The 12,872-nt window shown below is 40.2% G+C and overlaps 1 protein-coding gene across 1 annotated transcript; it reads right to left on the bottom strand.

Annotated features, from left to right (window-relative positions):
* Window positions 1-2,141: 2,141 nt before the first annotated feature.
* LOC116614398 lies at window positions 2,142-7,878 on the bottom strand. The gene is made up of 9 exons (XM_032375352.2): window positions 7,260-7,878; window positions 6,261-6,469; window positions 5,974-6,158; window positions 5,444-5,538; window positions 4,926-5,082; window positions 4,693-4,756; window positions 3,535-3,827; window positions 2,807-2,990; window positions 2,142-2,705 (listed from the first exon to the last, which is right to left on the bottom strand). The coding sequence occupies exons 1-9, from the start codon at window positions 7,400-7,402 to the stop codon at window positions 2,551-2,553; spliced, it is 1,485 nt and encodes a 494-aa protein (XP_032231243.2). The 5' UTR covers window positions 7,403-7,878; the 3' UTR covers window positions 2,142-2,550.
* Between the last annotated feature and the right edge of the window lie 4,994 nt (window positions 7,879-12,872).

The raw sequence follows: 12,872 nt of genomic DNA, 5'->3' as shown, positions 1-12,872 counted from the left end.
AGAAATGCGCGAAGACTCTTGGGTATTGCGTAACTTTGTACACATCTCGGAGACCGACGACGATAAAAACAGTGGGTTACCACAGGTATCCCTTGAAAAGGTGAAACTTGAAGCTGCGGTTATATAAGGATTACCGCGTTTAGAATCAATCGCGTATCTATACTTTCGAGGTAAGCTCTTTTTGTTTTCCTATCCATGGCTTGGCACGTCATACAGGCTGAAAATCGAGTTTAAAGTGTAATAGTCAAGCCAGAACAAAGAGAACAAAGACATCACAGTGTATGTGTACTAATAAAACTAAATAGCATTTCAGGTTTTTTTTTTTTTTTAGAACAACTCAAACGCAATTCTACACTAACATGATTAGGGATAAGTTAACATCTTACTACAGCTCCTTTACATTAATCCCGAGGGGGGGGGACTCCCTTATATGGGCTATACGGGGAAGTGCCGCTGGACAGGGTATGGTTTTTTACCTCTCTACCCTGAAAAGGGTAAACATTTCAGGCCTCTCTACCCTGAACAGGGTAAACACTTCAGGCCTCTCTGTCCTGAACAGAGTAAACATTTCAGGCCTCTCTACCCTGAACAGGGTATACATTTCAGGCCTCTCTACCCTGAACAGGGTAAACATTTCAGGCCTCTCTACCCTGAACAGGGTATACATTTCAGGCCTCTCTACCCAGAACAGGGTAAACATTTCAGGCCTCTCTGTCCTGAACAGGGTAAACATTTCAGGCCTCTCTTCCCTGAACAGGGTATACATTTCAGGCCTCTCTACCCTGAACACGATAAACATTTCAGGCCTCTCTACCCTGAACAAGGTATACATTTCAGGTCTCTCTGTTCTGAACAGGGTATATATTTCAGGCCTCTCTGTCCTAAACAGGGTATATATTTCAGGCCTCTCTGTCCTAAACAGGGTATATATTTCAGGCCTCTCTGTCCTGAACAGGGTACATAATTTTATGCAAGGCTGTCCTAAACATGGTATATATTTCAGGCCTCTCTGTCCTAAACAGGGTATATATTTCAGGCCTCTCTGTCCTAAACAGGGTATATATTTCAGGCCTCTCTGTCCTAAACAGGGTAAATATTTCAGGCCTCTCTGTCCTAAACAGGGTATACATTTCAGGCCTCTTTGTCCTAAACAGGGTATATATTTCAGGCCTCTCTGTCCTAAACAGGGTATATATTTCAGGCCTCTCTGTCCTAAACAGGGTAAATATTTCAGGCCTCTCTGTCCTGAACAGGGTAAACATTTCAGGCCTCTCTGTCCTGAACAGGGTATACGTTTCAGGTCTCTCTGTCCTAAACAGGGTATTACATCTCAGGCCTCTCTGTCCTAAACAGGGTATATATTTCAGGCCTCTCTGTCCTGAACAGGGTACATAATTTTATGCAAGGCTGTCCTAAACATGTATACCCACATTTCAGGCCTCTCTGTCCTGAACAGGGTACCGATTTGGTTGCCTTGCAAAAACCCGTAACCGCTGACCCCGCCGCCGATCTGATTGCCTTGCTTTCTCTCTCGTGCTAACCGTGTGCTTGGTTATGCGATCAATTTTGCGATAAAAAGACTGCCTCGAAAAAGTATCGAACAAATTCAAACGTGGCCTCGTTTTTATGCGATCGCCTAGAGAACTGTGTTGTGCGAGAAGTATCCAGGGAGACCAAGTAATGTCGGAAGTATAATGTGGAAATAGCTATACTATAAAGTATTTAGTTATGACATTGCAAATTGTTATTGATATCAAATTGTATTTAGTGTATATAATACGATGTACATTTAATGGTATGTTAAGAGTTTCAGTTTACGTTTCTGTTGTTGCAACCTTGCACTGATTAAATGGTATTTTTGCACCCAGTTATTAAATCGATTATTTGACGTTCTATTTTGTACACTGTCTTTTAATAGATACATGACAGCATTTTTCTAGTAATTGGAGTTTAATGCTTGATGAAACGTGTCTTAAGGATGTGTTTTACCCAATAAAGAAGTTATAAATTAATTAAGTGTGTCATTTTTATTTGTCCTAAACAGGGTCCTAAACAGGATATGGTTTTTCAGAATTTTTGTCATAAACCGGCACCCCTATACCCAAACACATGCTAAGTACCCCCCCCCCCCCCCCCCCCCCCGGGACATTAAGCAAGACCTTGAGCGACTACCGCTCTCAGCTAGCCACTAAGATTAAGCAACCGTAAATCCAGACGTATTTACATGATGTATTTACAACAAAAACATGTTGGAGTATTCAGGTAGAAATCTGATGCTAAAACTAGCGATAACAGCCTGTAATTGTTATTGTATTTAATCACGGGCTATAGGATAGTTTGACTCCGAAATGAAGTCTTATATCTTGTTAGTGTTGAATAAGCACGTATCCCTCCTTCTGTTGGATGTATTTGCCTTGGTTTCGCTCCTACAGCGAGCTCTGTCCCTACGAGCTTGTGACCTTTCAAACGACGCGCTGTGTAACATCCAGTTGAAGTAGCGAAACGTGCTTTATTCAACACTAAGAAGACATTAGACTTCGGAGTCAAAACTCAGAACTCGGCTGCTTCTGTGCTTTTGAAGATAATCTCGAGTTTGTCGAAATGAGACTGGAGATTCCGTAAAATCATTCGTCCTTCTTCAAGCTCGACAATCAGCCGTTCCTGGGAGCTTTTTGTCACGGGGTTAGAATAAGACGAGGGTTTTTCTGAAAAAAAAAATAGCGAAAATAGCGAGACTATTTTCAGCGTGTTTGTAGGGTAAAGAGCGCACTGTGTATAGATACTCGTTTGAAAATGTTGTGCTCACCTATAGACTGTTTCTCTACGGCCTTCCTCTTCATCACCAAATCGAAGATGAAGCCGATGACGCACATCCCCGCGAGCACGCCAACAGACACGTACAGCAGGTGATTCATGGTCTGCTTCGAATCGATGAACAGGTTGAAGGTGGCTGGATCACTCGGGATGATCTGCTTCAGGGATGCTATATCCTGTCAATCAAGATCCATCATCATTATCATCATCATCATCATCATCATCATCATCATCATCATCACATCATCATCATTATCATTATCATTATCAACATCATGATCATCACATCACCATCATTATCATTTCAACGACATCATTATTATCACACCATCATCATTATCATTATCATCATCAACATCATGATCATAACATCATAATCATTATCATTATCAACGACATCATTATTATCACATCATCATCATTATCATTATCATCATCAACATCATGATCGTCACATCATCATCATTATCATTGCCATCATCAACATCATTATCATCACATCATCATCATTATCATTATCATCATCAACATCGTCATAAACCTCATTTCATTTTAATTCCTTCTATCATCATCACTATTATCATTGTCTTTGTTGCTCTATCATTGTTAATATTGGTAATAACAATTAACAATATTATTATTGTCTTTGTTGCTCTATCATTGTTTATATTGGTAATAACAATTAAACACTGTAATAGCATATCAAATAGCAGTCTTTACCTTCTGTGCATATTCTAGCACCTTCTTCTTGAGCTCGTACCACTCGTTCGGGACAAACTCGCCATCACGCGTGACGTCACATGCCTTTGCCCTTTGTTGAACTCTTTCAGAGCCAATCAGCAGCCCGATCTCGAATCCAGTAATATGAGGGACCTTAGCTGCAGTTAGGTTTTGTAACCCTCCGCCCTCCAGGTATCGCTTGACGTAAAAACTAGCAGTGTACCGGTCCACAAGGATGCCGTCCACGGCTTTGCTTTGAAGCGCGCTTAGCATATTGGGAAACGAGTCAAAGCCTATCGGAACAAAATTGCTGATGTTACATTTCTCCATCCCCATCATCGAGCCCACGCGCCCAACTGACCATTTGTCCGACTATCAATCTGACCAGTTGTCTGGTCCAACAGGCCATCCGGCTGTCAAACTGGCGATTTGTCCGTTACCCAAATAACCATATGTCCGGCTGCTCCGATGACCATATGTCCGCCTGCCCAAATAACCATATGTCCGCTTGCCCAGATGACCATGTGTCCGCCTGCCCAAATAACCATATGTCCGCCTGCCAAATAACCATATGCCCGCCTGCCCAAATAACCATATGTCCGCCTGCCCAGATGACCATATGTCCGCCTGCCCAAATAACCATATGTCCGCCTGCCCAGATGACCATATGTCCGCCTGCCCAAATAACCATATGTCCGCCTGCCCAGATGACCATATGCCCGCGTGCCCTGATAACCATATGTCCGCCTGCCCTATTAACCATATGCCCGCCTGCCCAGATGACCATATGCCCGCGTGCACTGATAACCATACGTCCGCCTGCCCAAATAACCATATGCCCGCCTGCCAGATGACCATATGTCCGCCTGCCTAGATGATCATATGCCCGCGTGCCCAGATGACCATATGCCCGCCTGCGAAATAACCATATCACCGCCTGCCCAGATGACCATATGCCCGCCTGCCCAGATGACTATATGCCCGCCTGCCCAGATGACCATATGCCCGCGTGCCCAGATGACCATATGTCCGCCTGCCCAAATAGCCATATGTCCGCCTGCCCAAATAGCCATATGTCCGCCTGACAAGATAACTATTTGTCCGTCTGCCTCACCGTTTATCCGTCCGTAAACTTGTTTATCCATCCGGCTTACTTACCTTTTGTTGTAGCGCCTCTTTCACCCGCTACGGTATCTTCCGTACTATTCTCGAAAACCGCAAGCTGAATTAAGAAAGGACCAGGTTAGAAAGTGCCAGAATAAGTATTTTATCCTAAAACACTGTAAATTTATAAATGAGACAACTCCTCGAGTAGACCTCGAAGGTTATTTAATTGATGACGAAATACACATACTACGCCTTCCACATCCTTGATCTAACCCTACAATTACCTCCATGTCGGCCAGGTTATAGTTGCGATGGACAGAAATGGAGGTTAGAGCTGTTGTGATGTTCGCCATAAAGACGGCGACTATGACGAGACCAACAAATATCCACACGACAGAAAAACAGCGTCCGGCAATGGTACGGGGGCACTTATCACCGTAGCTACCGACCAAAAAAACATAAGTTGAATCCACACGACAGAAAAACAGCGTCCGGCAATGGTACGGGGGCACTATCACCGTAGCTACCGACCAAAAAAACATAAGTTGAATCCACACGACAGAAAAACAGCGACCGGTAATGGTACGGGGGCACTTATCACCGTAGTTACCGACGAAAAAAATACAATCACATACGCTGAATCCATACACTTTGGACAAAACCAAAAAAAAATCGTCAAAACAAACAACAAAAACCCAGTCGTCATTCTATTAGAGTTGATTGACATCGCCATGGCCACCCGCTTATTTGAAGTGTGGTCTGAAATCGTAAGTAACATAAGCATGGTGCAAACACTACCTACCCAACTGTTGTCATTGAAACGAACGCCCACCAAAAACCTTCCCAGGATCCTTTAGTGAAATTCCTTGGAAATTCTTCGCAGTTGCCATAGGTTTCCTGGAAGAAACGTCCGAATCGAGATCAAAATGATGAAAATCACGAGTACCAGGAAATGATGCTAAAAATTGCAGTATTTTTAGATCAGGTGCGTAACCAGGGGGCTGGTACAGCCCCCCCCCCCCACCCCCCCCCCCCCCTTGTAGCAGCCAAAAATACAGTAAATAAATGAGCCATTATCTAAAAGTACAGGAGAAAATGCCTTGAAAGGACCTTTTGGGCCCCTATTGTTAAAAATCCTGGCTAGGCCGCTGTAAATAGCACATATATCCAAATACTGATGTCGGAAATTCCAATAATTTGTACGAAAACATATCATACCGGAAATTCCAGTACTTTATATATATCTAAATATTGATGCCGGAAATTCCAGTACTTTATATACAGTATATCCAAATAATGATGCCGAAAAAATTTTCAGTACTTTGTACTCACACATATCCAAATAATGATGCCGGAAATTCCAGTACAAATGATTGACAGGGCAAGAAGCGGCCAGGAGCTCATGATTGTGCCCAGGCAGATCTGGACTTGGTTATGTTTCTGTGGCATGGTAAGCAGCACGGCCCCGGGGTGGTCCAGTAAGGCCAGGAAGGGCTTGTTCGACACAGTAGTAACACCTACCACAATGCCATCGTGACATAGTTAGCCAAGATGGTCAAATCTGCTTTTGTCTGTCTTTCACATTAATACTGAGCAAAACATAAACAACGCAAATATACCTTTCTTAGCCGTTACCGGGAAAAGGAAATCTGAAGAGTTTGTGAGCGCATGCTTGAAGACGGAGCTCTCGTTACTTAGCGTTGTGACCTCAGGAGGAGAAGAGACCACCACACATTGGTCATCAGGAGGGAAATATTCCGGATCGTACAGCCTGTTGACTAGCTCTTCATTGATGAGCTCAAGCATCTGGATGTTGACATAGGGGGGTCTGGGGAGAGAATAGGAAACACTGGTCAAGTTCTTGACATAGGGGGGTCAGGGGAGAAAATAGGAAACACTAGTAAATTTCTTGAAATAGTTTTCCGATTCTCACTAGAACATAAGCGCAAGAGAACGCAACTGCTTGATTGAGTTTGACCGATTCTCACTTGTGTTGCGCTTCCGTTTGAGCTTACGCTTGCGCTTGCTTCCTATGTTATGTTATGTTATGTTATGTTATGTTATGTTATGTTATGTTATGTTATGTTATGTTATGTTATGTTATGTTATGTTATGTTATGTTATGTTATGTTATGTTATGTTATGTTATGTTATGTTATGTTATGTTATGTTATGTTATGTTATGTTATGTTATGTTATGTTATGTTATGTTATGTTATGTTATGTTATGTTATGTTATGTTATGTTATGTTATGTTATGTTATGTTATGTTATGTTATGTTATGTTATGTTATGTTATGTTATGTTATGTTATGTTATGTTATGTTATGTTATGTTATGTTATGTTATGTTATGTTATGTTATGTTATGTTATGTTATGTTATGTTATGTTATGTTATGTTATGTTACGTTACGTTACGTTATGTTATGTTATGTTATGTTATGTTTTTGAAATAGTAAGTCTATATATAGTCTGACATATGACGCGCTGTCCGACATATGACGCGCTGTCTGACATATGACGCTGTCCGACATATGACGCTGTCCGACATGTGAGCGTCAGTGGCATATTTTCGTATTTCGCAACATTGTTTTAATAATCTTTTAATGGTTCTCACCTGCTCAGGAGAGTGAACTTTAGCTGTATGTCAGAACAGTTGCCAGGCACGAAACCAGTCCCGTCGCCATGTCCTTCACAACTGATGGAGCCAATCAGCAACGCGCATATAGCAACCGTGTAGGGGACTGGCTCGACATTCATCACCGAAAAGAAAAGCCTGCTACAAAGTAATCACGGATTAGTACTTCGCAGTCGCGATGTCAGAGATATCCATAAGGAAGAACGACAGTATTTGGCGATCCTTCAGTAAGAAACAACCCACTTTTTGGCGACCAAGAGGAGGGCAAAGGGGTGAGAGTTGTACGCGCTATGTACTATGGGGATTTACATGAAGTCCTGACATCTGGCCAATGTCATGTGTTATACGTTACTGCCGTCTACTTTTTCCCTATATATAACTATACTGTTACTTTCTTACTCTTTAGTTTGTACTATCTATAATACTACTATCTATTGTGTTACAATTTGATGTGCACATTTTGCTTCGCAGGTTGATGAAAAGCAATACTCTATAAATGTGTAAATATGCTTCGTCCAAGATAATTACATGTCTTTAAGTTTCCATAGCTTATTTAAATTCCGACTCCATGCTTCGGAAAATGTACTGATGTTTATTCAACTTCGAATGAATGGGGTAGGTAGAAAAGCTATTTAAAATATATATATGTGATTCCTGTAAACAAGAATGCAGTGCCAATAGCAATACAATATAAAACATGGAAAAACTGGGCTCATACAAAAGCCATTATTTCTTTAAAAAAGGGACTTCTTGAAGGTGATATGTGTATCATGAGATAAATAGAAAACAGGACACCAGCTGCCGCCGTCCATGAAAACACTTAAGCTGAAATGTAAATATGACAATACGTACCTGAAACCTTCTTCCTGACAAAGTAGTGAACGCTGCAGACCCTTATAACCTTATTTAAATCGGCAGTAGCAACTGCAATAAGCCAACTTAAGGTGCCCAGTTACCTTTGCAGGCTATAGATCAGCCCTGACTGTCCCTCCCGTTTTAGAGCAATCTACTTAGGGAGTATCATTTTTAAGGTCTAAGTTCTAAGACGACAAGAGCAAGCTAAACTGTACATCAGATCAGAAACTCTCTTATCACAAGGACTTTTATGCGTGGGCTTGCTGTGTTTTTTCTTTAATATATTTCAGGTCTCAGATCGGGCACCGAGGCTGGTATATCGACGCGATATAAAAGTTGTTAAAAAACAAATCGCTATCGAACAGATCCCTTATCTTTTCGTTATAATGCTCTACCCAAGCAACAAGCTGAAACAAGTTAATTCACCTTTTGTGATATGGGGGAGCCAGCCAAGTTTGTATTTCATCCTTATGACCTTATTGCCTCAAACCGACTCGCCAATTGGCAGACCAGTTCATCTGTTCATCACACCGTCAGTAGTGACATATTAGCATTACATTAAATATTTAACTCGTATCGTTATACCATGCAACCGTCTTTTGTCCACGTTCAGAGTAGAAACAATCGCGAAAAGGGCCGTTGGGACCAAGTGGGATTGATGTCGCAATTAAACTTCCTGGAGCAAAAACATCCTTTACAGAATGGAATGTGTTGTTGTTTTGGTTGTTGTTGTGTCAAAACGTTTTACAAGAATGCATTATATAGCAACTTTGACAACTTTTTGGGCATTCGCTGGCGCTTTAAATGTTTGTAGATACCCTTTTTAACGGGGCTGGTAAAGATGGTCCCATGATTGTTTCTTTTTTAAATACTCTTAAAAAAGGTTCATGTAGGATGATCATAGCCACAGCAAGCCCATGAATGCAAAACTGATAAAAGCGAAGTAAAAAGAAGATGAAATAACGCACAAAAAAACATTGGCTGAATAAATATCCACGTACACACATAGAGTTTTCGTTATCTTCAATTATAGAGCAAAATGGTAGTAACCATAGCCGCTGTAGTTTACCGCTTGCAATATGGCCAGCGCGTTTAAGATTGAGTCAAATGTCAAATACAAAACAGCGTTATCAAATATTTCTTTTTCAGTTGCAATTCGAGATAGAGAAAGAAGACACAATTTCCTACAAAGGCCATCGGTTCGTTGTATTAAGGAATGATTTTCAGAGAAATTTGCCGCCTTATTAGATTTGAAATGGGCTTATGAAGCGTCATGTCGTTTCTGATAAAAAAATAAGCTCATTAAACGAGATTTTTAACGTTTTTCGCTCGTTTCTGTGGGTTTTTGTATGCGGGTTTTTTTTTTCAGAGTTTTTGTATATCAATGACAAAAAAGAATACCAATAATTATTAGTTGTGCCTTTTCAAATCTCGTTTCTCAGGTCTTCCAACCCCTTATAGATTTAACATCGAGAAATAACCTTTAAAATATTAACATCATAAAAAAGGTAGAAAAAACATCTGTTGATGTGACTGTTTCAGCGATTATTACACTCCACACTGGGCCTTTTAATATGAGTAAAATTTATATATTAGGTATCTAAGGGTATTTCGCTCACAGCCTTAGATGTATACCAGCCCGCAGACATTTGATCTCGTGATCTTATGGTATTAGTCGCTTACCAATAAGATAATACAGAAAGCCTGGATTTGGTTAGAAAACAAATCCATTTTGACAACGTCGATGTGATTTGGCCTTTGACAAGTAGTGTTTGGCCTCGATAATCTCTTGTTTGGCCCTTGATGAGCGAGAGTAAAAACTATATTTGGTGATTTTTTGCATCGCGTGATGGCTTGACTTACCAGCTATTCCTGGCGAAATCCGGATATAATTCTTCTTTCTTTCGATCGCTTACCACCACTCTTTTATGCAAAAGCGAATGTCAATATTTACCCAAACTGCACCCAAAACTCTGCTTGAGTCTGCTCTGATGTTTGGCATTATATTACCAATTCGCTGTTATTTATTGTCATTAATATATCACGTTTTTATTATAGCAGCACCTCATGTCGACTCATGGCAGACTATTCCGCTAGCTATTGGACGACACTGTATGCTTTATCAAAACAATCATATCGGAAAGGTATTCTTCTCCCCAAAAACAAATGAAAAGAAAGAGATTTGATGAGTGTGAGGAGTTCCTCTCGTACATTTAGACGCCGAAATGACGCCGCGCTTCTGATTCCTTATATTCCATGTTTCTTTTCGTAGTTTTGTTTAGACCATTATGCTTGGGTTTAGAAAACGCATTAGAGTGTAATGATTCACAATTCCCGCTGACTGTCAATTTAACAAAGTAATAATGATCGATTTTTAACCGAACCAGAACGGTGCGACTTTTTCACGCCGTTTAATATACCGCGGATCCTAGTTCCTAATTCCTCAGTTCCTATTCAGTTCCTACTCAGTTGCTAATCGGGGTCAGGGGGGACTTCATAAGAAAGGCTAAAATAGTAAAAATATCTCATTTACCGCGTAAAATCAGCTAGTATCGACAGTAAGGCATTATGAATATGGTATATAAAAAATTTACAGCAATTTTTATAATTTTTGTGAATTCTAGACTAATGGACATGACGGAAAAACCTGGAAAATTCGCAATTCGAGATAGAGAAAGAAGACACAATTTCTTATAATGGCCATCGGTTCCATGTATTCCGGACTGATTTTTGAAACACAAGTAACGTGAGGCCGAAATGCAGATACCCAGATTTTTGCCGTTTAATATACCGCGGATCCTAGTTCCTAATTCCTCAGTTCCTATTCAGTTCCTACTCAGTTGCTAATCGGGGTCAGGGGGGACTTCATAAGAAAGGCTAAAATAGTAAAAATATCTCATTTACCGCGTAAAATCAGCTAGTATCGATAGTAAGGCATTATGAATATGGTATATAAAAAATTTACAGCAATTTTTATAATTTTTGTGAATTCTAGACTAATGGACATGACGGAAAAACCTGGAAAATTCGCAATTCGAGATAGAGAAAGAAGACACAATTTCTTATAATGGCCATCGGTTCCATGTATTCCGGACTGATTTTTGAAACACAAGTAACGTGAGGCCGAAATGCAGATACCCAGATTTTTGCTTTTTAATATATTTTTTCCTTGATCATCTTTGCGCTATGTATGAGCTCAGGGACGAAAAGCTCAAATTTCAATGACACTTTACAAAAAGTCGCATTTGATATTTTGTTTGCTATTACTCACTAAGTACTTAGAGGAATTTTCCGCCTTGTTAAATCTGAAATGAGCTTATTTGAAGCGTTAAGTCATGTTTTTCCGTCATGTCAGACTAAAGTCTAGTAGAGTATCTTGTCTGGTTTCTAGTTTAGAGGCTTGCAATTGTCTACTGTAATACACAAGCAAATAGCTCTAATGTGACTAGAAGAGAAAGAATATCATGTGTTTCTATAACGTTTCTATACCGATTGAGCGCTTATTTATTGCTAAATTCATAATAAACAGTAATAAACGTTTACTGTTATACTTTTAGGCGCCGACATAATGGATGTTGTTGACGGTGAAGACCACCCAAGTAGAAGTCACGCTTGGATCACGCGCTTGTTAGTCACGCTAGCTACAGTAACAAAGTAACTGCGTTACAAAAAATACGGATAGATAAACAGAAACTGTACCTGAAGTGGGCGGGATATAATTAGAATCATCCAAAAGAAGGGGAATTATTTTTAGTTTAACAAAATTTATGCAGATTTGCAACTTTTTTAGACCAGTTTCTAATCGGCTCCTACTCGTGCCGGCAAGTAGTAACTGGTTCCGGGCTTGTACTCTCGTTCCTTAGTTATAGAAAAACGAGCACAGGAAGGTGCTAATATTGTAATTCCCTTGATAACAAGTCGCTTATGTGTTTTGTATAAGTTATAGCATGGCACGAGGGTAATTTATTGATTAATGTCCCGCAACCGAGGGATGTTTAGTTGAAGTTCCGGCACCGCAGGCGGAGGGACTTTAACCAGTCATCCCGAGGTTGCGGGAACATTTAATCACTAAATTCCCCGAAATGCCATGCTATAGCTTTGTAATACCATGATAACCGAGGAAATGAGTTGGGTGCAAGGCTGGAAGAGAAAACACGGTTCAATGGATCAGGGCATTGCATACGCATTGTTCTTTTTATCCCTCTAGAGATCACGAAAAATTCTCAAATCAAGCATAGTTGATTTACATAGTTGCTCTACATATCTACAGTTTAGTTCTTTTACGTCATTAGCACGCATGCGTACAGCAATCAAAATCACCCAACATGGATCTAGTCTAAGATTATTTTGGTATCACGAGGTCAAATACTCTGGTCTCTTGGCGCAGGGTCTATTCCTGAACTAAGCAGGTGGCTGCCTTCTATTTGTTTCTCTGGTGGAAACTAGAAGACAAGTATCTTGGTTCTAAAATTTCTCTCATGCACTGATGTAGAGGGAAATTTAGAAGAGAAAAAAATTATTTTGTCTTTTTCTAACCATCTATTGTTTTCGATGGAATTTCGCTAGTAATCGTCCCTCAGAAAACAAAAGAACCTGATGTAATTATGGTATTACTATAAAATAAGATATAAAATATGAACCAGTTACTACTTCCAGTCAGGAGGAACCGATTAGAAACTGGTCTAGAAACATGCAAATCTCTATGAACTTCGTTAAATAAGAAAGAATTCCCCTTCT

Source organism: Nematostella vectensis, chromosome 12 (genome assembly GCF_932526225.1).
Source record: "Nematostella vectensis chromosome 12, jaNemVect1.1, whole genome shotgun sequence".
Taxonomy (NCBI): Eukaryota; Metazoa; Cnidaria; class Anthozoa; order Actiniaria; family Edwardsiidae; genus Nematostella; species Nematostella vectensis.
This window is presented reverse-complemented; position numbering and strand designations above follow the sequence as displayed.

Coding starts and splice junctions, on each gene's coding strand:
- LOC116614398 (XM_032375352.2), bottom strand. CDS start 7,402: ATGAATGTCGAGCCAGTCCCCTACACGGTTGCTATATGCGCGTTGCTG. Junction 6,159..6,260: donor CCCGGTAACGGCTAAGAAAG/GTATATTTGCGT, acceptor GCATTGTGGTAG/GTGTTACTACTGTGTCGAAC. Junction 3,828..4,692: donor AAGAGGCGCTACAACAAAAG/GTAAGTAAGCCG, acceptor TTGTTCCGATAG/GCTTTGACTCGTTTCCCAAT.